The sequence below is a fragment of the Dermacentor albipictus genome, chromosome 2, assembly GCF_038994185.2.
Source record: "Dermacentor albipictus isolate Rhodes 1998 colony chromosome 2, USDA_Dalb.pri_finalv2, whole genome shotgun sequence".
Taxonomy (NCBI): Eukaryota; Metazoa; Arthropoda; class Arachnida; order Ixodida; family Ixodidae; genus Dermacentor; species Dermacentor albipictus.
This window is the reverse complement of record NC_091822.1, coordinates 25,846,467-25,872,983: the sequence shown is the minus strand read 5'-3', so window position 1 is coordinate 25,872,983 and position 26,517 is coordinate 25,846,467. Positions and strand designations below refer to the sequence as shown.

The 26,517-nt window shown below is 45.1% G+C and overlaps 1 protein-coding gene across 1 annotated transcript in view; it reads right to left on the bottom strand.

Annotated features, from left to right (window-relative positions):
* LOC135897910 (chitotriosidase-1-like) overlaps positions 1 to 26,517 on the bottom strand; it is a 215,916-nt gene that overhangs the window by 168,733 nt on the left and 20,666 nt on the right. Inside the window, exons 5-7 of the mRNA XM_065426602.1 lie at positions 25,214 to 25,348; positions 16,540 to 16,740; positions 7,322 to 7,518 (exon numbers count right to left, since the gene is read on the bottom strand). Of these exons, the coding sequence (XP_065282674.1) occupies positions 7,322 to 7,518; positions 16,540 to 16,740; positions 25,214 to 25,348 (533 nt within the window). The remainder of the gene's footprint in view (positions 1 to 7,321; positions 7,519 to 16,539; positions 16,741 to 25,213; positions 25,349 to 26,517) is intronic.

Here is a 26,517-nt window from a genome sequence, read left to right as displayed (position 1 = left end):
GGAAAAACAGATCAAGATGGCAGAAGACTAGGTGGGATGATGAACTTAAGAAATGCGCAGGGGCAAGTTGGAATCGCTTGGCGCAGGACATGGGGTAATTGGGGATAGTAGGGAGAGGCTTCCGCGCTTTGAAATTGACATAAAATAGGCAGATGATGATGATGATGATGATGATGATGATGGAACAAATTCAGTCGGGCCCTCGAAAATCGGCACGAGAGAAAGCTCGCTGCGAAAGGAAAGGTCCCAAAACCTGTGAATTATGAAAATTGTCTTACTAATACTTTATTCTTTATATAATTCCAATAGTTCTTTAGGCAGTCTCCTGATTGGTCTATCTTTACAAAATATTTCATCGCATTTTAGTATTGTCAAAAACAGCGCGCTGCGTATTGTGGAAAAATTTATTGCTCAAACACCTGTACCCCCCTCTTTCAAAATAATGCTTAGCTACCATACGCGCATCATACAGTGCTAGAATATTCTTGAGCTTACTACGACAAAGTTGTGCAAGCGCTAGTTCTGTTCGGCACTCTTGCCGTGAGTGGTATCATTAGTATTGCAAAAGGGGCAATGGGTGGCTCCGTTTGGCGAGGCCCCGAATAATCTTAGTAATCTAAAAAAGCACGATGTGCCAGAAACTAGTGCTTAGGAAAGTTGAAATGGTTTCACTTTTTTATAGAGATGACTGTGAACACCTCATGAAGAATCACCTCCAGCCAACGACTAAATTCATAGCATAGCTCTGACATTTGTCCCGAGCTTCAAACAGCCCGTATGAAGCTGTGCCTCTGTGCTCTTTAAAAGGAAGGTGTAATGTTGGTTCAATATATTAGCGTAATACATTGAAAACCGTTCAAAATAGAACAGTACTGTGCAGGCTTCTTTGATACATGAAGGTAATTGATCTAAGACATCCTAAAATATTTCTGCATGTCCCGAAGCTAAGCGGTCCTTAATAGCTTTCTGCATCACTGTCCTAGCTGAACCTTAAATGACAGTAAACCACTGATTGACTCTTGCTTCTCGTGAATTTACTGCTTCTCGACAAAGACTTTGGTCTAAAGTGTGCTATGTACTTCTTCGACTAGTTTATGGTATTAGTTTATGGTAGAACGAAGTATGTGTATTGCCAATTTTTAGAAATATCTGCAATATGCTCGTGCGGAATTTCGTAATGGAGCAGTGTTAGCAGTGCTACAGCTCTAACTGAAGTTCTACTGGTGTTACAGGTACAGTGAAAGAAAACCAAGTGTGAAGAAAATATAGTAATTTGCGATATTATCAGGTAAATATGTACTGGTAAATTAGCACAAGGTGAACTATGCAGATAATTCACTACCTACAGCAGGTCTCTTTCGAACAGTACATTTACCGACTGTATGGATTAAAAAAGAAGCTGTTTTTATTGGTACCCGAAATATGTTGATGCGGTGCTCTTGCCGATTTAATCATTAATTGGAAATGAATGTTGCAACAAAAATGCTTCTGTGGAATTGCATTTTGTACAGCAAATGAACTTGGCTTCTATTATCAATTTTGTGTATATGAGAATTTGTAGGAAGCATCCTTATTATGTATAAGCGTAGTACACAATGTGCCCATTTGTCCGGCATGTATGAGGTACTCAGCGCTACATTATTGTGTTGTGCATTGAATGTTATGTTTCCAATACGTTGCAAATAAAATGAGTGAATAAACCACATTTTTCTTGCTACTCATGTCTTGGCGAAACAAAATTTTCACGCTAAGATTCCCTAAGATTCGACAAAGCTAAGATTCCTCATAAATGTGTTGTGCACAGAAGCATGTTGTGGTACAAGAATATTTGAAGCTGAAATCTGTTGAAAACAAGTATGTGCAAGACCAATATAACCTGAAAAAATAAACAAATGCAAGTGGTGGTGTTTTCCGTTCGAGCCTGCCAAGACGGTCGCGCGCTTGTCGAGCGCTTAGCAGTCGACAAGGGGATGGCATTTCCCCCTCCCGCATCAACGAAAGCGTTACCATGGCAGGATTAATGAAATTTCCTTTTGTTTTTTGGCTTGCAAGTTTCGCGCTCCTGGCACAGATCGCCCTTCCCTGGGGGTGTACAAGCTGAACTAGCCGTGGTCTGGTCGTGCCGACACTCCGCTTTCCTCCACACCCTCCTCCGCTTTCCGCCTCCTGTTTGCACAGCATCCTCCTCTCTGCTATTATCCTCGTGTCTTTCAGCCACGCAGCACCCCACGTTCGCTTTCCTCTTTCAGTGTGCTCGTTCCCTGGGTAACGCCGACGTCGAGACCGACGCTCGCCGCAGGAAGGGGCGCCTACGGGCTGCGCTCTAAAAGTGACGGGGCAGCGTCACAGGACTTGGCGGCGCGATTTACGCCATGCGCTTCACTTGCGGCGGTTCATGATTGCGATAAACATACTAGGCAGCACACCAGGCTAAATCCGCTCTTTCTTCTTACGCAGCGCGTTTGAGAGCACTGCAATGGCGGCGCTCAGGTACGTGTGTCACGTGCTCTTTTTATCACATCTTGCAGACTTTCGGAGTGCAGAAAAAAATTACACTTAACAAGTACGAAGTTAAAAGCTCCTGAAATATGTCTTCGCTAGAGCGCGCTACAGTGTTATTTGGAAGTATTTACCTAACTTTTATGCTTGCGAAAATAATAATAATTCTTGACTGTTCAAAGAATTTTTTAAAGAATTACGCGCAATAAAAAAATACTGGAACTTGCTCCAAAGAGTAACCTACAACATACGTTTGCCGCGTCTATCTAGAGCGTATCAGTGTATTGTTAGCACTTGCCTAAATAATCTCGGACATCCTGCGTAGTATACGTTGCCACGCGTGCGCACAATGAGTACACTGAACTTTGTCATCAATAGTCTATTTATTTATTTGTTTGTTGTTTTTTCACGATACTGCGGACCTCATGGGGTCTAAGCACGAAGGGCAAAACTAAAACATGCAGTATTCGGAACCCGAAGGAGAGTAGTGCCAATCAATAATGCGAAGGTTACTAAGAGCACACAGGCAGAGTACGGAGAGCATGAGTAGATGAAGACAATTATACAACATTGGCAATGACATTTCTGAAGTTTTCATTTCAAACACTTCTAGTAATGAATGTAATTCCGTCATTGTTCGCCGAAAATATGAATGTTTATGTTGGTTTGTCTGTGAACAGTAGAGGACTACTGTGTATTCATGCTTATGGCGGGTTTTCCATGTAACTGAGTAGGTTACATAAGGGTCTGGAGAAATTCCGACTTTCCTATGAAGTGAATGAACAAAGTTATTGCAGAAATTTAACGGCTAATGTGGAACGGCTGAATTTGATTAGCTACCATTAGTGCACATGCAGAGTCAGTATTTCTACAGTTGTTGTAAATGAAACGCATTGCGCGTCACTGCACCTTTTCGAGTACTGAAGTGTCTTTTCTCGTGTGCGGACCCCAGGCAATGTCTGCATATTGGAGTTTCGGCATGATGAAAGACATATATGCCCATTTCTTAACGCTGCTTGGTGTTGCTTTAACTTTATGCCTGAGATGGCTAGGTTTCGTTTTTCAGATGGCGTGAGCTAATTATTGTAGTCTGTCCAGCTAAGCCGGGAATTAATCATAACACCTAAGTGCATGTAATATGTAACATCAGAAATAGGTCGATTATAAAAGGAGTGGTCAAACTTCAGTGGCATTTTCTTTCTCCTACGGGTGCCCCAGAAAGTAAACGGAATGCGCTAGCGGTGGCCGAATTTAAACTTCGTGCGCTGTCAGCGCCAGCGGGTGCTACAACGTTCAGGCTGCGGCGCGCGATAGGCATGCAGGAAGCAAGCGAGCGCAAGAGCGTCCCCGAGCGTCGACCGTCAGAAGAAACCTGAGCCGTCGGTGAGGCCGTCCTCGCACGGTCAACGCGCATTATTTTTTGTTTAGACGTGCTGCGTAGTACGCGCATCCGCGGCTAGCGCACGGACATGCGATTCGGCCACTGCTGGCGCAACACGTTTAGTCTCTGTGGCACCTGTACTTGTACATCAAGGACAGTTGCTCAAGAAAGCATATTCTGAGGTAAGTTGAGCAATTGATGGCTCAGTTGTGCAACATTCTCTGTTCTCTTTGATAAAACGGCTTTTCAATGCTGCGCAAATAAGGAGAAGCCCTTCCTTAAGTGATACAAAAGTGAGTTTTGTGCTGTCCAGATGCCTTGCGGTAGAATATGCATGGACCAAACCAAACACTGCGTCAACGACTGCTTGCGTGAGCATGCACTAAATGTAAGCAATATGGACAAGGGCGCGCGCGTTATTGCCCTTGGTTATGAGGTTGGTTTCTATGAAAGAACCATCCCGGGCAGTATCCTTAACACTTCGAGACTTGCTTTGGAAGCCTAGTTTATCAAAACACGAGCAGATATTCTTGCCGAAATGAATTGTCGATTGCGCTACTTACCCCAGAATAGGAATTCCTGCGCAACCATCTAGGAAGTGCACGTCTTTTCCCTGATAGAGTGATATGTACTGTCGGAGTCGAATGAAACGCGAATAGCGGAGCGCGGGGGCGAAACTTAACTGAAGGTGCAGTGCGAGCTATCCATCCATGATGACTGAAAGGCGCGCGGATCGAGAGTGACAGCAGTGCGCGATGGTGTTCCCCTTGTACTGTGAGATTTTCCTTTCTGCCCAGATTCTGATTTATTTGAGAGCATTAAAACAAGAAATAAATCAAAGAAACCGAAAGCTACATCATCGCGAATGAGTATTATCGCAACATTGCGGTGAAGCCGCAGCTGCTATCGGCATCAAATGGAACGCGAACCGCGGTGCGCCTCGTACTATCTGCGCCCTGATCATTAATGCGCCATAATTTTTCTCGCTTTCAAATGAAGGAGAATCAGAAAAGTAAACAACAGGCAATTATATATGTGGACTACATCAGCCTATTCGTCTCTTCCAATGATAGAAAATGCTAGCAAACCGCGTGCTGTGATTACTTGCCACAGGGCCATCAGTAAATTCCCTAAGGCTAAAGAGAAAACTAGAGCAGCACTTCTTCTCCTAAAAAGAAAACAAGTAGTTCACCGCCCCTCTTCATACCTCAGTGGCACTGTGGTCGATTACGTGGATACCTTGAAGTCACAAGGGCAAACGTTCAGCGGCACGATGCCATGGGATGCCCTCATGCTGATAGTCTCTCAACTCTTTCTCGACGTAATTAATTAGCGTAACAGGCGCATATTACCTACCAAAAGTACAGTTACTTTGCATTATGCATTTTTTATTCCCACTTAAGCTAATGTCTCCTTGTCTGGGGCAACATAATGGTGACTAACCATATGCAGCTGCAAACCTTGCAAAAGAAAATGCTCCGCACGATTGTCAACGGGTCGTACAATTCGTCTACTTGGCATGTTTACCTACATTAAAATATTGTATCTTTCATCAAATTATTTGACTGCACATTTGCATGCTTTTCAACACAGTAACAACAAAATACTTCATTTATTCTGAAGTTGTTCCACTTCCATCTCGCCACTCATCATATATCGGGGTACAGGTCTTATATTACCGAAGTGTAGAACTAAGTGTGTTTTTCATGTGAATCTATATTGCAACACAGTTCTTAAATACCTCATTCCATGACCAACTAAATGTCATGTCGTTGGATGCCACCCGGAAGGGCTCTATTCAGCAACCTATGCTTCCATGATGTCAAGTGTGTGTATGTTAGCTTGCACCGTGCCACTTGTGTTGTAGCTTTAACATATCTACATTAATTACTGTTGCCGGTTACGAGACATACGTCTTTTCTGCCGGTCGTGTTCTTCATAAGCGCTTATGTACTTGTACTAATTTTTCGTTCGGAGGTTTATTTGGCCTTGTGCCTGCCGCTGACTTGTAGAGGTGGTAAGGCCCCTCAAGCGCTCTTTAATTCGCCGCTGTTGCCTGACAGTCCCCAGTTTCTTTGTAACTACAAACTGACATAAAAGACTTTATTTGACAAGAAAATATCCATATATAAGGAGAGCCTCATCTTGCAGTGCGGTCAAACTGAATATACGTGCCTGTTAATGGTGATGAAGGGATGGCGCGCACTATTTCTTCAGTTATCCTTCGGCCACAAGCAATGCTGTTTGCGTTTCATTTCACAATTGTCCGCGTGCGTTAGGAACTCTTTTCACTAGTAAACCGTTGTAAGCCGCACGTGTCTTTATCTTTAGTTCGTGTATGTGTTGTCTTTGTTGCGGTGATGTAATTATTCAGCAACAAAATACTAAACTGTGCTCAAAAATTTCCGGAGGAATGATGCTGCTACTGATCGGACCCCTGTCACACGGCCGCGGCTAAAGTCCTTTTAACTCCCTTCAACCAAGAACGTCTTTATCTCGAGGGAAGTGCGCGCCGTGTCACACGGCAGTCCTTTAGCAAAGGAAGTTTAAGGAAGTTCTTAACGAAAGGAGATGGAAGATCTCCCTTGCAGACTGAATGGAGTACTCTTGTTCCCAGCGTGCTTGAATTTCGAGTCAAGAAATCGCCCGCATTATTATTATATTACACTTTTACCCGCAATTAATAACTGTTTTTATTGCATATAATATACTATTTGAGCACTGACAAAGATATTTGAGTTAAGCAGCTACATTCGACTCTCGAACCGGGCGTTCTCGGAATGGCTGCTGCGTTTGCCCTGACTGCGCCATTTTTTTGTTGTTTTGTTCAGAGTGATCGCACGTCTAGCGCATGCGGAATGAGTGATTCACGTCTTTCCCAAGACTTTTTAGCAATATATAACGTGCTTCTTTCATGACTGCGTACGAGGTGAGCAGCGCCTAATGGGCCCCTAGCGGCAGCTTTCAAAAGCTTGCTTATAGGCCGTGTGACACGGAGCTCAATCTTTTGAAGTGAAACTCCCTTGCGGTCCTTTAAAGGAAGGAAGTTTGAAGGAGATCCGAGTTGCCCGTGTGACACGGGTATAAGTTCACCGGCGGCTGGCATGCTCCTTACAAGATGTTCGCCATTTTCACTTTTGTTTAGATTACGCTATGGTTACCGACGCTTTGTGGCGAAAAGCAGCTCGTGCAATGTTGTTAAAGTCCGCGAATTTTCTTCCAAAGTAAAATTATTGCATTGCATAAAGAAAGGCCTACCTTCTGGCACAGACAAGTTAGAGGCACCAAAACTTGCGCCAATTCCAGCGCAACTGTGACTAGGTTCGAATAACTTGTTAGTTCTCTAACAAAACCACGGTGCTGCGTTTTGCACAGAATAATATATTAACCCCTGCATTTTTCAGCCGCACGCAGTTGACAAATTTGAGTGGAGGTACTTACTTTGTGTTGAGGTTGCAGATGACAGCCCGTCGCTGAAGTTCTGTGGAATTGTAGTCGAAGTGCTGCATTGAGGGAAATGAACTGTTCGGGGGAGGTCGAACGTCGCGGTCCCAGCGCTCTTTGCAGAAAGCGCTGATATTCTTGCCCGCAGGCAGCAGGTAGTGCTCCTCCGCATCGTATGTGACCCGCTCGGCCGGCTATTGTATTTGGAGAGCGCAGGAGAGAGGTTTTGGTACAGCACATGATACTGCGCCTAGATGCGTACGAAACAATGATACTACAATGCAACAGAGCTACTCCTGTTCTCGTTCTCTTCAGTCGATCCCAAGTCTGTACTTTCTAATCTGAGATGTCTTTTATAAACATGACTGTTGCAACACCTTTGACAAAGCGTCGGGCAATTGTAACTTGTCCATGGTGGTGCTACTACCATTTCAAAATTTATTTTAGTAGAGTCAAAAATATTTCAAGGATTTTGTTATTAATCACTTCACAATAATAATAACATTAACCACAATCATTTAAAATATTATTGAATACTTACTGAGTGTCACTGAGCCACTGAAGTAGCTCGAGTGCTATATGATACCCATAGGTACCATGCATGCCGCAATAAGCAGTCTCATTGCGTACATTGCCCGCCATATGTATACATACAAATGGCGTGTTTCTGTCAATGGATCTTGTACTTACTCAACAAAATTGCCTTTGAGCATTTTAACCTAAATTTCCTTGACAAAGGTGTCTTTATACATTGTTGACAAATAGTTGAGGTCTAAAACCACACGTAGCATACACACTTTATATATCGTACTGGAATATAATTTTCAACCATTTAAAACGGATGCGAAGGCTATTATTTACCCTGCGTCCGTTCAATGCACGGACACTATATGGTCATGTAGCTGTCGACGGTGAATAGTATCTCAAGTAAAATTGGTTACCCAACTTTAATTAGTACTGTTACTGATTAGATGTATTTATTTACTAAATGACCAAGGGTGCATAGAGACGAGATCGCAGGCCGTTGGACCTCTTTTACACCGCGGGCAGTTCTTCCATTTCTCCTTCGACTACGTCACGCAAAGTAACATCTTCCCCCGACGCGGACGAAGCTAGTCGAGCGAGTTCGTGATGCACTTATTGGTAGTTCTTGATTCGGCAACTCTATGAGGGTAGTGCTTCAGGCGGGCCACATAAGCCACTTGAGTCTTCCATGACCGGCGATAATTGGCGGTCAGTTTCGCGAGGACGTAGTTGACGTCACTTAATCGGTTGGATAACACGAATGAAACGCTGTAAGTTAAGACGAGCTTGCGGTGCAAATCTTTCTTTCGTAGAGGCGTCCACAGCAACACATGATCGCAAGGAGCGAGTGACATGTATATGCCAGGCGCGATAGCATGCCTTGGTAGAAACTTGAGAAGACCGTGTTCTTCAAAGAGCGAACCGACACGCTTCTTCGGTATGGCACAACTTCTGCGAAATGGGTGTGTCTTCGTTCAGAGGGAATGGCAAAATCGTGTCCAACAACGTTTGGGGACTTCGAGCGTACAGCAGATTGAAAGGCGCATAACCGATTACTTAACGCTTGGCTCCATTGTATGCGTACGTGACAAAGTGCTGCACGGCATCCCAATTCCTGTGATCAGCTAAGACGTGCAGTGACAACATGTTGGTAAGCGTATGATTCGTACGTCCAGTGAGGCCATTTGTTTGTGTGTGGTACGGCGTTGAATGGCGATAAGTAGAACCGCAATGGCGCAGCAATTCTTCAGCACCGTCAGCGGTTAATTGCCGTCAATGGTCACTTCTAACAACACATGAAGCGTGGTGACGCAGGATGACAGAAAAAAGCGGAACGCACGACACATCGGCGGCGGTAGCAGATGCAAGTGCCGCAGTCTCAGTATAGCGCGTCAAGTAGTCGACGCACACAATAATCCAGCGGCGGCTGCTAGAGCTATTGGGAAGGGGGCTGATCTGAGCAAAGCGATACCAACTTTTTCAAATGGTTAGGCAGGTGGTTTTACTGGTTGAAAAAAGCCTGCAGAAGACTCACCTGGCTTCTTATGACGTTTACAACCTGGGCAACTTGCAATGTACTAACTTATACTCTTCTATATATAGCATCGGCCAATAAAAGCGCTGACGTAATCGATGAAGCGTGCGAGCCAAGCCAAGGTGACCCGATGGGAGGTCATCATGCGTGGCACAAAGAACAGCAGTACGTTGGCTTTCGGGAACGACTAGTAGCATGGAAGCGCCTTCGGCAGAGTAATTCTTTTCGTAATGCAGGCCGTTACACTGCGTCAAGGGCGTTGTCTGACCTGACGTGCGGGTGGCCTCGAATAGGGGTATGAGTGTAAGATGACGACGTTGTTTACGTTTAAAGATGCTGTGGTCAGGAAACGCGGTAATGCTGGCAAGATAGTCATAGAAGTTGTCATCGTTAGTGATGGAGTGTGGCGACGGGAGACGCGACAAGCAGTCGGCATCGGTATGACACCGACCGCTCTTGCAGCCGAAAGAAAACGCATATTCTTGAAGGCGTAACGCCTCACGTGCCAGCCGTCCAGAAGGATCCCGCTGTCCGACAAGCCAGCAAAGGAATTGATGAACCGTCAATCTCTTGAAATTATGACCATGCAAATATGGCCGGAACTGCTGCATGGCGAAGACTACTGCCAGGCATTACAATTCGGTGACACTGTAATTTCGCTCCGCTCTTGTCAGTGTCCGACTTGCGTACTCAAAGACGTGCTGGCGCACAAGATGACGTTGAACGAAGATGGCGTCAACGCCCACACCGGCACAGTCAGTGTGTAGCTCAGTCATGGCCTCGGCGCAAGACAGGCCCAGAAGGTAGTAGATACTTCGCTGACCAAGCGCGTCCCGGCGCCCTGTGTTCCATACTTAGGTACTGTCTTTGTGAAGGAGGCACGTGAGTGGGTGAGCAAGTTGGGCGAAGTTCTTCATAAACCGGCGGAACTACGAGCACAGGCCAAGAAAACTATGAAGCTCTTTCGCTGTTTTCGGTTGGCTAAAATCCCGCACTGCAGCAATCTTTTCAGAGTCAGGTCAAATACAATCTTTGTCGATGAGAAAATCGAGCACGCGAGTCTGGCGCTCACCGTAGTTACACTTCTTTGAGTTTAAAACCAGTCCAGTGTTTTGTATGCGGTACATTACGACGCCAAGGTGCTGATTGTGCCTCTGAAGTGTTTTGCCAAAATTAATTAAATCGTCGAGGTAGTACATGCAGATCTCTGATTTCAATCCGAGCAGCACTCTGTGTATAACATTTCAAAGGTTGTTGGTGCATTGCATAAACCTAAACGCATGATATTAAACTCGTAGAGACCGTTTCGCGTCACAAACGCAGATTTCTTTTTATCTGTTGGTTGCATCGGTATTTGCCGGTATCCCTAGTGTAAATCAACGCAGGAAAATTAGGAGGCTGCATGAAGGCAATCGATAGCATCGTCCATGCGTGGCAGAGGGTATACATTCTTCTTTGAGGCTCCGTTAAGTCTTCGATAATCAACACAGAATCGCCAAGAATTGTCATTTTTCTTAAATAATATCACTGGAGCTTCGCAGGGACTGCAAGAGTACTGGAAAATGCCTTTCCGCAGCATTTTTTGAACTTGCTCAGCGATTACTTTTCTTTCTGCGGGAGAGACGCGGTACGGCTTCTGGCGAATAGGCATCGGTTGGCGCGTCTTTATGCGGTGTTGCGTTCCCGATTCATGAAGCGAAACTGGACGCTCATCTTGCGCGAAATCGAATACTGGCGCATAGCGGACGAGCACCTTTTGCAATTTTTTACCCTTTGAAGAGCTTAGCTACTTGTTCGTCATGCGGTAGAATTCCATAGAGTAGTCGCAAGTTGCTGCCCTCGCGTCGGTAGAAGCGTCAACGGCTTCAGTACTGATGGTCGCTTCTGGGTCAAAGGTGGCCAGCCTGATTCCCGTGGGGAGTAAAACTTGCTCTAAATACGCATTCACGGTCCACACATCAGCACGAACATCTACACATTCTGTAATGGATCGAGGAAGCCGTACATATTTCTTCAACATAGTACGGGAGTACGGCTCAATTAAACGATGACAGCGATGCGGAGAGAAATGCGTGGAAATCACAGGAACAAATGCCGCAGTCCCAGCCGGTAAAAGGACATCGTGAGACAAAGAAAATACACTATGCTTGTCCACTCCAGATACCGCTGGTGTGGGTGTTATCTCGTGACTTCGAAGATAAATTTCACCAGCCCTACAATCTAACATTGCGCCACATTAACCAAGAAAGTCAATCCCAAGGATCATGTTGTGAGTGGTGTGTTCCGAACCTTCTCCTACCACACTCACTATAGCAAAGCAAACTCCAATGGGCCGCAGTGGTTCGCCCCCAACTCCACGAGAAGTAGTGTTTTGGTCCCACACGAGGATCACTTTGTGTCGAAGACGATTCTTAAAGAAAACACTCATTACAAAAATTGTTACATTGGCATCGACTAAGGCATCAGTATTTAAATTATCAACAAAGACGCTCAGTTTGTTTTTGCTGATAGCGACAGGCGGAGGGTTACTTGATCGTCCCGCGACCTCACCTGCATCGGTAGCACCAGCTAGTTTCCCATCTGGTACGGTGGTGAATGTGAGCGACGGCGAAGTAATGGCGACCTACGATAGCTGGTTGGAGGTGGAGTAAGCCTGTGGTCGGAAGCTGGAGACTCACGCCGGGATGCACGTTCACGTGGTTGTCGTGGAAGAGGCGCAGCGGTCTGCCATGGCGCCCTGTCTTGGCCTCCATATTGATAATCGGGTATGCCCTAAAGTTCCTGCGGCCGTTGGCGACAATACCTGGTGATATGTCCATGGATACCGCAGCTAAAGCTAATAGGTGTCTCGTGGTACACAGGATAGTAATAAAATTGGGCCTGGGGCTGGCTTTCCAGGGGACGAAGGCGTTGGGGTGGTGCGGTCTGACGACGTTTAAAGGTACGCGAACGTTGCCGGAACTCCGCCGTGTCGACGAGGACGCGTACTCCCTTGAAGTGTCTCTACCTCCACCTTGTGCTTGAAAGTGTGCCAGTTCTGCTTTAACGAGTTGACGTACTAGCAAGGCGATGGCGTAGGAGACGTCCACGCTTGAGACCGTGGTCACGTTGTCAAGCCTTACAAAATTTGGCAATGCACGACATGTCTTCACTGCCTCAAAAGCCCGGCAGTGACGTCTTAGAGTACGCAGGCCTTCCTTTGACATAAGGAAATTGTAGACATCTTCAGTGAAGCCCTTCAGAAGCAGTCCAACCTTATTTTCATCCGACATACCCGTGTTCACACTTCGTCACAGTTTCGATACTTCTTCAATGAAGGTAGCGAATGTTTCTACGGGCAACTGTGTTCTCCGGGAACATGTGTTCTACGTATGTTCAGCCTTCTTATTTTCTAAAGTGAGTCTCCGAAGCAGCTCTTGATTTCCGCAATGAACCTTCCCACGTTTTCATCGTGCTTTAGCTATTATTGAACCACAGAAGTGCGGTTCCGGTGAGAAAGAAAACGACGTTAGCAAGTCGCGCCGTTGCCTTCCACCCATTGTGGTGGTAATTTGTTGGTGACCCACTGTCACGTTCACTACTGTCACGCGCATAGAGATTGGATGCCTGCATCATTGCAGTGAACAGCTCTTCGTCGCGACCGTTTCGGGATAGAAGCGAAGAAGCTCTATATTTGTCGACTAATATCTCGGTAACAGGCAATGTTTTTAAAATCGCGTAAACTGTCTCTATTTCTCACATCCCCCTTCTGTGGTGCTGCTATTGCCACATAGGCGTTAAAACAAGTATATAAATAAATAGTTGTAGCTAATTAGTGATCCAACAAGGAAAGATACCTGGCCATCGTGTTCAGTGCACTGAAGCGACGAATAGCGAAAAAAGCTTATCACATCAGTTCTGCGTTATTTAGACAAAATATTTCCATTGCAATAGATGATGCAGTGTATAAGATATTGTCGCCTTAACCCTACAGTCAGTGCATTACGTATTTCTATAATAATGAAAACTCTGGCATACTTGACGCGCTGTCGCAACCAGTGAAATTCGCGTCCATCAAGGCCGACCAGAGTCGGAATGTGCATAATGCCAACCCGGTGTTCATGCAGATTTACTCCGCTGCCGCTATTATAAGCTCAACCCCCACCACCGACTACAGCCTTCAAAACCCGTCGAACGCCACAATGCAAGCTTAAGTACCTTCTCCGCAAACCACGGTAAAGACGGTAACTAGACCGGGATCAGCTGCTTACCAAGCTGAACGCGCCTCCTATGAAACACATTTTCCTGTTTAATCTTATTATGAAATATCATCACCGTTTTAAATTTCATAATTACCCAGTTGAAAAACACAACAAGAAATTTTAAGAGTCTGTCGTATTTTGGGACGTTGTTTCTGTAGTTCTGTTGCCTGTAGTTCTGTTGTCTGTAGTGTGACGTCCTGTAGTAGAAAGTTGTGTAGTTCTTGATCAATATTTAATTAAAAATTGACAGAGACGTCCGTAAGGTTATGTAAATTTGTTAGTACAAAAAAGAAAAACATAAAAGTAAGAAAAAATTTTTTAAAAAAACGTCTTCGCCTAGGATTCGAACATGCGACCTCACGATTCGGAGCCCGGTATCTTACCACTGCGTCTCCCGTGACATGCTTTTCGAGTGTACGTTTTGGCCATATGAACAGTACGACGTGCCGATGCGCTGATGTTTACATTTGCATTTTGAGAGCCAAGATCCGCTATCACTCCACCCCGTCAAGTGCCGCATCTCTAGAAGAGCAAGAGTGTTCGTACCATCGACAGGTACATCTTGCAGTGCTAGAACATCGATTTTGATGTACGATATCCTTATTACATAAGAAATTAAGAAATAGACAACATTGACTTTTAGGGTTATTACTGCTAGTTTCGACAGTTGTATCTCGTTCTTTACACTTTTGAGCGCGCATATAATTCGTGTGTTCAATGCAAAATAGCTACATGAACATTCGTGGATGAGAGTTCTTTCTGACAGCATACTGGCTTCTCACGGCAGCACTGTACCAGATTGATGAGACCCGAGCGAGACAGCTTTTCACGCAACTTTGTGGAACAACCCAAATCTTCTTTTCCGCTTCGCATATGCTTGTGAAATATTCCTGGGAGATTAACTAATGTGTCAGTGTAACAGCACATGTAAGTCCACAGGCCTGTGTGCCACATCTTACCAAAAAAATGGATACGCAGCCATTCGCGCAGATGGTATGATTTTGATCAGCGGCCGATTTTGAGGAGGCCGGTAGGGCGTTGCTGGTGCCGCGTCGTCACGGCACAATTATAACTATTCGCCACGTCGACTTTATTACCGGTGTCGGTGCCATCAGCATTGCCGGCTTCAGAGAAGCGCGATTGAATACCGCGCAAGAGAAAAGTACAGTGTAGACCACCGATGCGAAAACATACAATTTTAAAGGACCGCGACGGAAAGCGCTTCTGTTGCGACTTCGGAACTCTTGGCCGTCGCGACCGAATGTTTCTGCTGCGACGTCAGAATTGGTGTCGTAACGTCGGAGTCGCTGTCAGGATATAATGCTGTTGTTCCGACTTCAGAACTCTTGTTGTCGCGACAGAATGCTTCTGTTGCGAAATCAGAATTTCTGTCGTAATGTCAGAAATGTCTCCCAATTAAGAAATGTCAACAACTTCTGTCGTACAACAGAATTTCTGTAGTTGCGAGAGGAATTCCTTTTGTCTTTTTCAACCGGGCACTACAGAAGCTTGCCGCATCACACAATTTCAGTGCACTTCTGTTGTCATCATTGGGTACATGTTGCGGCGATAGGTTTCCGTTCTGGAACAGTTCTCTGTAGTACAACAGAAGCTTGTCCATTACTTCAGGAACACTTCTGTTATGACAACTGGGGGCCTGTTGCAATGATAGGCTTCTGTCGTACAACAACATTTTTCTGTAGTACAACAGAAGTTGGTCGCATTACTTCAGGAACACTTCTGTTGTGACAATTGGAGGCCTGTTGCCACAATAGGGTTCTGTAGTATTTCAACAGCTCTCTGTAGCACTAGAGAAGTTTTTCGGGTTACTTCAGGAACATTTCTGTTGGGACAACAGGGTGCCTGTAGTGATGACAATTTTTTCTGTAGTACTAGAAAAATCTGTTGTAGAGCTTCAGCTTTCTGTTGTAACAACAGACATACGACAGACTGTACTTCTGTAGTAGCAACAACAAATGTCTGTTGTACATCAGAAAAGTCTGTCGCTCCATCAGGAATCTGTAGTTACTACAGAAAAATCCTGTTGTACAACAGAAATTTCTGTAGTACTGAACACAACCTCTGTTGTCATTTTCAACTGGGTATTCTTTTCTAATGTTATTTTCTCAAAAAACCTCAGAAAAGCTAATATAATATTACAGAGACCCGTGGCTAATATGTTTCTCACGCACAAACCATGCATTAAATAGACTAGAACAAGAACACTGCATGCACACATGAGACCGTTACATTGCCAAGGAATTTATTTGTACACCATTACTGGGAAAGAGTTTAAGAGTTTTCTTATTCTGAACATCACTTGATTACGCTCAGTTTTACCATTACATACATTTCAGTGGTCGCATTTATTGTTATTTAGTATCTCTTGTTCAACTAATATTGGCATGTGTTTGACTCTCACACACTTCATTTATGTTAGTGAATTAGTTGTTAAATGCATTGCTTTCTAGGAATATATTTCAATTTATTGATATTTAAACGTTCCACTATGTACAGTGCTCACGAAATAAAACGCATAAATTCAGGGCTAACTATTGCGCGTAGTGTCGTTTCCACCGGCTGCAGTTTGTGTCACATCGACGCAATATTGACGCGCACACTTAGATCAGTGTGTACGCGCCAAAATCACGCGCGCACACTTAAATCGCAGTCCACACCTTGTCAAGTTCTCGCCAAATATAAAAAAATAAGTGGTAATTTTCTCCACAGTTCCCGGCAGATCTCGTCTCTCACGCATCACACAATATGCCACTAGTGTGAAGACTCCAGATGCCTCAACTGGACAGTGCTACTAATTATTCCTGTTTGGTCCCATTTTTCTCTTCTATCGAGGATGTTTTCTGCGTTTTTTGTTTTGTGGACCAGCTCTACTTTGCTGGGCCTGTCCACCTTACCACGCTCGCAGCAGTGAGTGTGGTTCGGCTGGCCTTGGCAAGGTTCCAGGGCCTCGTAGAGAACCGTCCGCGACCGCCGCTTGTGGCAGCCGGCAGTAAGAAGACGGCCAGCGGGAAGAGCAGCGTTATGCACGCGACTGAGCACGTGGTCCACAGTAGCTGCCAGTACCCGCGCGTTACCACACGCTCTTCTTGGAGCTCCTGCGCATTGATCGCTTGGCTATTAGCCAGAGACACGACATTGGGCCCTGAGGGTATGATAAGGAGTAAACAAATTATCCTGTAAAATGAACTGTGGTGTTCTGTGTATTGTATATTTTTGTACCACGTAAATACGTGCTGATTTATTTTTATTTCTGATATACGTGAACAAAAATAATAAACAGCTCTTCTATTTGAGCGTAACAAAGATTTTCTAATTCAAGCATAACAACAGTCAAACGCAGGCACAAGACAGCACTATATATATGTGATAATGGACACATACATGAAGAAAATAGATCTAGTGGCAGTGACGCTGTTTAAGGAGCTTCTGCCGTTGCCTTTGTGCTTCCCTCTCTTTGTTGATGCCTTTTACAAAAACCGGAACCTCAAGTAAACATAGAAATTTACAACTGCTGTCAAAGCCGGTTTCTCAAGCTCTCGGCATCCTAATGGTGGAAAGGCCAGTGTCTGGAGCTGACCTGAAAAATCAACTAGACTCGCTACATGTAACTTGTTTTTGCTAAAGCACACAGTAAAAGCATCTTCCATGGCTTTCACACTGGTTGACAAGGTCTAACTAGATAGACAAGGCCTCCATTGTCAAAATTGGTAGTGCAAAGAACGTCGGCACTAGCCTAATTCAGCTTTCCTTACACAAAGGAATTAAGCCTGCACACTGTGGTCAAGAATTTTTGCCAGCTGATCTTTCGTGCAACATAACCTGCAGTATAGTAGTTCAAAGCACTACTGCTTCTTCTTTCTTGTTTTTCTTTTTCCTGGCACTCACACGGTGCATGCCTAGGATACTCAGAAAATGTATGGCGTGGGGTTTCAAGCGTGTTTTATAGCGGGGAATCTCGCGGACAACGCCGTTCACAGTGATAAAGAACGCATGCTGGACTAAACTGTTTTCTAATTGTTTTTCACAAACCACAGCAGTTGGTGCCAGCCTTCTATCCGTTCTCCTGGTCATTCCTGCCCATTCTGCTACCACTTCGTATGAGATGGTGGAGTGAACATGGATACGCACCCTTTTTTCGAGCGGTAACCACTTCTACACAACGGCACAAAGCAGGCGCTCTCCTCGCACTCTAGCTTCGGCATTTTTTCACCGCCGCCGCATAGTTCTCGTAATGACAAGCACACGAAAGCAGCAGTGACGCGCCCACTCCATGACAACACCAAGAACAAACACGCAACGCTGTAATAACACTGAAAACGCAAACATAGAAACCGACGCAACCGCTGCGAAACTGATCTGCGAAGCAGACGACATGCGCAGTCTGCATCCACCTAGTGTTCCTTCCTGTATATGCTCCCGCAGGGAGCAGAGTTGCGCATAACTTTTCCGGCGCCGCTCGCACCGCTATTCGCCGGGCGCGATCACGTGGTGCAAGATGACGTGAAATGATCAACTGCGCGTTCCGACGCCAACTTTACGGAAACGGCGCCGACTCGTTTCTGTCAGTGCCACGAAAGTGCAATCAGCGGACCGTCGAGCGTGCGTAGCAACGACCGGCTCCAGATTGCAGGTACGGTATTCGAGGATATTAAGTTAATGACTTTGGTGAAGTGCTAAGAAGCAGATCATTTTGACACTTCTTTTCCAGTATGACGGGTTCCAGCAAACCAAACTACGCAAATCGCGCGGAAGGTGGCGCGGTGCGTAGTTTTTACGCGGTGCCCTGCGGACGGACGAGACCAGCCGGCCAGACCGCATATCTTGGTCCCGAAAGGGGCCATGATATGCGAAGTCCGTTCGCCTTGTTGAGATAGGGGAATACGGCTTGTTTACAATAAAATGGCATTTATCTCGAGTAACACTCCTGTACACGCTGAAATGCGTACGCCTAGCATGAGAGGTTGTTCAGTTGTGCAATTTTTGGTGTATATGTGCAGCGCGACACAGACGCGGTACAAAGAAAGGATGACACGTCTGTGTCGCGCTACCAAGAATGTTAACTTACGAACTCGCTCAATTCGCTATGTAGGTAGTACGATTGCTCTGACTATGCGGCTCCAGAAAAGTCTCTTCAGAACTGAGTAAATACTAGCAGGTACAATTTGCCAGCTGCACCCTGGCTTTTCTCTGCTCCGTTCTTTTTTTTTTTTGTCAGCATTCTGATTTTTCACGTAAAGTCGATTGATTTGCTGGTGTTCATTGTTTTGTAGTTAGCGCAAACACCGCGCGCTCCCGCTTGTGATACAGCTGCGACAGCTTTAGCATTTACCACCCGCAATATGTTACTTGTTCGATCAGCCTTAGTCGAAGTCAGGAATGTAAAATTATTTTTGTCCATTTATTAAGCGCTGTGTTATAGTAAATTAACCTTAATAGTACGAAGAGATCAAGAAAAATGTGCTGTCATAGTACAGTCTGCAATGTGTGAATAATTACTTTGGCAGTTTGTCATCTTATGTGATTAGTCTAATAAAAGCAACCTGTTGTTACTCTTAATAAGTTGATGCCTTTCCAGCGGCTTTGGATTCTGCTCCCCAAGGCTCCAAGGACCAGCACTCATCCCCTGCTGCCACCAGCCACTGTACATTCCCTTGTACGGAATAAATTTGATCTTGAAGCTCATGCATCTTGAATCTTCTTCCACTTGCAGATTTGCTGCTACGAAGCAGCTGCTAAGTTACCGGTATGAATCGTACAAATAAGCTTTCCATAAAATGTGCACATGTGAACATTTGAAATGCGTTCGAATTTACGTGTCAGCACCGCATATATCGAAAACGTGCAGCTGTTGTGAACGACGTTTAGTGATGAATGAAAGTCACGGTTAACGGCCACTGACATAACTGCAGGCACGATAGTTCTCTTGGCGACATTCATTGTTCGTCTCGTTTCGGCAGCCAAAATATGCTCACATAATTGTCTACCACACGTGTGTGAAGCTTTCTTTATATACCCTTTAAAACATTTCTTGCCTTCCACTTCCGCGAAACTTCATATGCATGCTGAAAAACATTGCATCGCTTTTCGTTGCGAGGTAATGCGCGTTTACACGCGAACTTTTGAGCTGTTCGAGACACGAGCGTAGTCAGGATTTTATTTCGAGGGATCGAGGGGGGTCCTATTCTTTATATGTACATTCGTGCGTGTGTTTGTATATGTGCGTGTATTATGTACGCACAAACTGAAAATGTCCGGGGGTTGGCACCTATCCGGCTGCGCCAATCGTTCGAGTTTAGGCTGCAATAAAAAGTGCCATCTTGCTCAGCGCTTGCGTACAGTTTCCGCATGTAGCTCGCGACTAGCAGATGAAAAAACAAATGGAACACCGCGTGGCATTTGCTCCCTGCGCACGCGAGGAGCGCTACACTGCAAAGCTGGATCATAAACCGAACCCATGCGCAACTCTGCTCCCTGCGGGAGCATATACAGGAACCCAACACCCACCCGTATGGCAGCGACCTCTGGCGGCCACCGTGGGCATTCATTGCAGGCATTCATTGCCCTTCATTGAAAAGAGCGGGTGCACGGTACACTAGCAAGTGTATTCTAGGCACTATAGTTGAAGTGGCAGACATGTCTTGTTTACTTGAAGAATGTCGTCGTCTTCGCCGAAAATTTCGACGGTCACCTTAGGCGGCTTGCGACAGTACTAGAAGACATCAAGTTATCAGCGCTCATTCTGAAGCCGGGAAAGTGCCGCTCCACTTACAAAGAGCTTCTGTTCCTGAGCCATGTCATCAGCAAAGCTGGTGTCCACCCCGACCCACAGAAGACAGCCGCCATCGGAAAGTTCCCGCAGCCCATCGACAAGAAGGCAGTGCGTAGATTCCATGGCCTGTGTGTCTACTATAGACGCTCTGCCAAGGACTTTTCACGCATCGCTGAGCCATGTAACTTTGACACATGCAACTAAATGTGATGTCGAGTTCAAGTGGAAAACGCCTCAGCCCGACGCATTTGAAGAACTCAAACGACGCATGCAGTGGCCACCGGTACTTGCGAACTTCGACGGGTACGCCGATACAGAAATTCATACTGGCGTCACTACCCTAGGTGTTGGTGCCGTTCTAGTCCAGAAGGAAAATGGAGTTGAACAGGTGATAGCTTACGCTAGCCGGCAGCTGCCACAAGCGGAAGGAAATTATTTTACGAACGAAGACTAATGCCTCGCCATCGTTGAAGCTACCGCAAAATTTTGCTCTCACCTATACGGCAAGCCATTCAAAGTCGTCAGAACCCATCACGCGTTGTTTTGGCTAGCGAACATAAAGTATCCTTCAAGATGACTGGCGCGGTGGAGCCTCTGACTACATGAATACGACATCACTCTAACCTACCATGCCGCACGAAAACACTGATGCCGATCGCCTATCACGCACCCCCATTGACCCGCCGCCGCAAGATGCCAATGATGACGAAGCTTTCCTTGGAATGACAAGGGCGGAAGACTTCGTTGAAAAGCAACGAGCAGACCCGGAGCTAAAGGGCCTCGTCGGGTATGCGGAAGGGTACACCGACGTTGTCCCTAGATCATTAGAGCTAGGATTGTATTCATTCCCGCGTAAAAACGACCTGCTAGTGAAGAAGTTCTCACCAGTCCGCGCCAAATACTTGTTCCCTCGCTGCTTCGTCCAGAAGTACTGCACGCCCTACATTATTATCCGACCGCTGGACACCTCAGATTCTCGCGGATGCTATCGAGGATACAGGAACGGTATTACTGGCTGCACCTGATCGCCGACGTTGCTCGTTAAGTCAAGACATGCCGAGTCTGTCAGCGACGCATGACACCACCGACAAGGCCAATGGGAATAACAAAGCCGATCGAGCCTCCTTGCCGACCATTTCAGCTGATCGGGATGGGCTTGTTGGGACGCTTTCCGACGTCAACAACCTGAAATAAGTGGATCGTCGGGGCGACGGACTACCTCACCCGCTTCGCTGAAACTAAAGCTCTGCCGAAAGGTAGCGCAGGCGAAGTGTCGAAATTCTTCGTCGAGAACATCCTGCTGCGACATGGCACCCCAGAAATTCTCATCACTGACAGAGGAACGGCCTTTACAGCGGAGCTTACCCACGCTATTCTGCAGTACAGTCAGAGAAGGCGCAGAAGGACAACTGCCTACCACCCTCAGACGAATGGTATTACGGAGCGCCTGAATAAAACCCTCGCCGACATGCTAGCTTTGTACGTCGGCGCAGAACACAAGACCAGGGATGAGGTTCTGCCGTACCTGACCTTCGCCTACAACACGGCGGTGGAAGAAACAGCACAAATGACGCCGTTTAAGCTGGTTTACGATTGGAGCCCGACGACTACGCTCCACGCCATGCAGTCGTACGTCACTGACGAAGAGAATCTTGACTTCGCTACCTATCTCCAGCGCCGAAGATGCCAGACAGCTCGCCTGCCTACGGATCACGAACCAGCAGCGTACCGACTGCCGACACTGCAAACTTCGACTACGCTTCGCCGAGTACCAGTCCGGGGACCTTGTTTGAGTTTGGACCCCGATACGGCGACGAGGACTCAGTGAGAAACTATTGCGACGCTATTTCGGACCCTACAAGGTCATCCTACGTATTTGCACACTAGGCTATCGTGCCAGACGGCATTTTGCATTGTGAGCGGCGCCACGCACGATCTGAAGTGGTGCACGTGGTGCGTCTTAAACCCCTTTTACGCACCCTGACGAACTTCCTTATTTTGTTTTTTTTTTACTACGGGTGTTTTTGTTTAGTACTTTCGTCTGCTTAAAGCATCGGGTCGATGCTTTTTAAGAAGGGTTATTGACACGTGCACTTATTTATCTTTATTTTGTGACCGCGTTTCACCGCCTAACAAATGTTATCGCACAGCTCAGGACGCAGCTGCACGCACCGGAAGTTTCTGGAATTTTATAGACGGTTCCATCCGATGCCTGTCACTGAATCTTGTGCAATCTGATTGCAGGTATACGTGACCCGAATAGTGCAGAACTTTGAGAAAGACACGCGGGTCCCCGTGATTACTCTGGAACATTCGGCGACTGATGCATAAAAGCCGACGCGCATGACCTGCTGATGAGATTTCGACAACCGCCGATCGTGTTCACCGCTATTGCTCTCCTGTGAGTGCGACTTCCTTTTGTGGGCACAAGTTCGCCCAATAAAATGCTAGTTTCGCCATTCACTGTTTTGCTTTCTTCACCGTCACTATCCCGTGAAATATACATTGATGTGTCGATTGAGGTAAAACGCAGCACAGCTTCACTGCTCGTCCTTCTTCACAGAGTTGAATCGCTGATGCATTTTTATTACAATTTTTATTTATACAGCTCCGCTAGCATTATCGGTGGCACACTGTATACTCTATCTCTGCTGACGTTTGTCTGTACAGGTGTTCTTAAATATGACGTCAATCGAACAATAATAGTACTAAGAAAGCATTAGGTAAAATCCTTATTAGGTAATCTGTATTTGAATATGTGAATTTCGCTCAAATTTCCTTTTGCTATTCCATTGCTTTAAACATTTGTGCTGTTCTTATTTACAAAAGCACTGCTTTTTTAGCATTTCTAAGCTCACGTTTCATGCTCAAAACCTATAGCCCATTCATAGGGCGCCAGCCTAGTGGTACTAATCGCCTGTCACTAAAATTTTCGTTATCACGATGGAAGCCTGTTTGTTTCGTACTCATCGAATTAGCTAACGTGTGTCGAGAACATAGAATAAGGGGTGTTCAAAAGGTGCCATTTTGAAGTGAAATGCAATACGAATACTCGGGAAAAACAACTTTCACGTATGAAATATTACGCCGAATGTTTTCTGATTACTAAGCAAAGTAAATGTAAAGGTTTGGAGAATTGCACATTATGAAATCAACTATCGGTTTTTCTATATTATTTGATAAATGCATTAAGTAGCATTCACAATGGGCATCACATGAACTGGAAAGCATCTAAATGATAACCATATGGCTGTGAGAAATCTGGTGTTTTATGAAAATGGCAGTACAGGTTACTATCAGCACGTGAATGGTCGCGTCCATACGTTAAATATTTATCGCTAGGACGCCTTCCTGCGAAGACGAAGCAGGAAAATTTCGAGACCAGTGGGAGCCAACCTAATTTTGCTTTCACTTCAAAAAATTAATTTAGTACGCGTATTCTCAGTTCGAAAACTATATAATATGCCATAAAAAAGGCTATTGGGCGTATTTTTATTCGAACCATTGAGTGTTCAGTAGCCGGCTAAAACTATCAGAAGAATGAGCTTTTTGGATATTTATCGTCGGCTGAGCTCAATATATCTCAATCCAAACCATTTTTCCATAAAGTACAGCTCCTGGGCACATCAGAAAAATTTGTGATTTATGGAAAGAAAATATAAATATCAGCCAATTTTCCACTTTTTAACGGCTTATTCAAAAAACGCTGAAACAAGTTCATTATCGAATACTGCCATCTAAGGTGGTAAGGTATATCTTCAGGCTCTTTAGAAGTAGTCTTATTCTTTAATAATCAAAGGCGGCTTTTGAAAACTCCTGTTATGGTGGTTTTTCTTTCATTGTGATGAAGTTGTGGTAGTGCTTGAGCGGGTAAAATTTTGTTTTGGCGTAGTAATATTCCTCGAAGTCAATTTTTGTGTTAGGCGGAACCACCTTAAATTTTCAGAAAGAAATCGTAGATGATCTAGCACGAGTCTTGTTACAGTTCGGGTAGAATTTTCCATACAATTCGATACAAAGCGGATGCAGCAATGGGCAGCATTTATCGGCATCACATTTTGTGTCTGTAGTCATGTCATGAAAATTGGTTATACTGAAAAAAAAATGCTTTCGATTCGGACTTCGGTGTATTGGAAGTCATGCGTGATAATCAATTCTTCTAGAATTATTCTGTGCTTGCTCTCTGTGCAGTCGACAAGTACTAAAAAAATTCATAATTACTTCACTCAAAATATTAATAAGAAAGTTACCTAAGCTTAGTCTGAATGAAAAAAATATCTCCTGTAGGAGTTTTAGTGAAGTGAAATATGGTTTTGCCATCTCACATCAACTAAATATCCAGGCTCGAACTTAGTGCAGGGGTTTTAAACTCGCTTGCGCATACAGACGTCCTTTGATATGCACAAAGAGCACGGTACACCAGCGCTTTGCATTCCACCGTCAGTGGAAAGCGGCCACCGCTAGTCTGTGTCTAAGTAGTCAATTCAAATCCGATATCTACAGTACTAGAGACACTTCTCTCATTCGAATAAAGAAGAATGCTAAGATAGAGCTTAGAATTTCAAATCAGCCAGCCCGTGCTAGCGTTGCTGTAGACACAAGATAATAGTATCTTGTAGTAGCGTAAGTAGCAGTAGTAGCGGAAGTAGTAGTAGTAGTAGTAGTAGTAGTAGTAGTAGTAGTAGTAGTAGTAGTAGTAGTAGTAGTAGTAGTAGTAGTAGTAGTAGTAGTAGTAGTAGTAGTAGTAGTAGCAGTAGTAGTAGTAGTAATGTTCAATGAAGTGAATAAAATATATTCACATCCACGCTGTCAAAGCTGGAGCCCACACGAAGAGCGGGTGGTTCTTGCTGCAGGGCCCTTTCGGCCCCCGACAACAGGAGGCGTTGAGCCTGTGAAGGACGCCGCTCGGCCCACTTCTGCACCGGGCTGAGCACCTACGCGACGGTAGCCGCCAACACGCTAATGTGAATCATTTTAAAACTAGCAACACTGCATTTGCGCATTTCCTACAGCCATTAGACCTTTATATTTCAAATTCAAAAGAAAACAATTTCAAATGGACCAAGAAATTATCTTACGAGAGAATTCGCTTTGTCGAAGTTCTCTTTGAGCTAAACTTTCCTTTAATGCGAGTGAAGAACGGGCACCCGACGGGGAGGAAAGCATGCTTCTCTGGAAGTGGTGCCATAGAAGGAGCAACAGCTGACAGGAAAAGAACGCCGAGGGGGAACTGTAATGAGCGTCGGTAGACGAGAAAGCAAATCGGGGATAGCTCGGTGCTATTGAAAAGAAATAACTGCAAATAGCGAACTTGTGTCGAAATTGGTGTGGGCCAGGACAATATTACTATCGTCGTCATCATCATCAACCTATCGTGCGTCTGCTGGAAAACAAAAGCCTGTCCCACCGATTGGAAATTACCTCTGTCGTGCGCCGGCTGAGCCCACCTTATGCCAGCGGATGTGTGTGGTGGATGATTCAAACAATGCAAGTGATGACAGCAGAGCGTGTAGCCTACCATTGTGTGTTCTCCAAAAAGTACTAAGAAATTCCAGCGGTAGTCTCTACAATAACTGCCCGTATAATGGTTAAGCCAGCATGGAAATTAAAAGCAGTAAATTGATTTACATAAACTTTGCTTTTATTGCTTCAAATGGTTTTGAACGCTTTCAACTTCAATATTTGTTATTTTCACCAGTATTACAGTTGCGACAGTTCGCAATGATTGCGCACGTGTACGCGGACTAATTACATTGGTCTGTGTAGACAACTATCAGTGCTTAGAAATATAGCAAGATCAAAAATTACTAACTTCACAATTCACAAGAACGTTTCAAGTCTCAAGACAAAAAACATTAGCTTAATCAATGAATTAACTCTCATTATGTAGCGGACCCATCTCAGCGCCAGGGTTTCCTCAAGTATTGTGATTCTGTGAAATATGAATGCAGAATTCGAATACAGATTTGCTAAAAGCTTATGCTAGGTAAGATCTTTTTCTTTTCTCTGAGTTCTTCAATTTAGCCCTTTATCATACCATCGTGCCCATGTAGACACGATGTACCAAAAAGACTAGACGGTCCGTTTAGTGGATTTTGGCCAA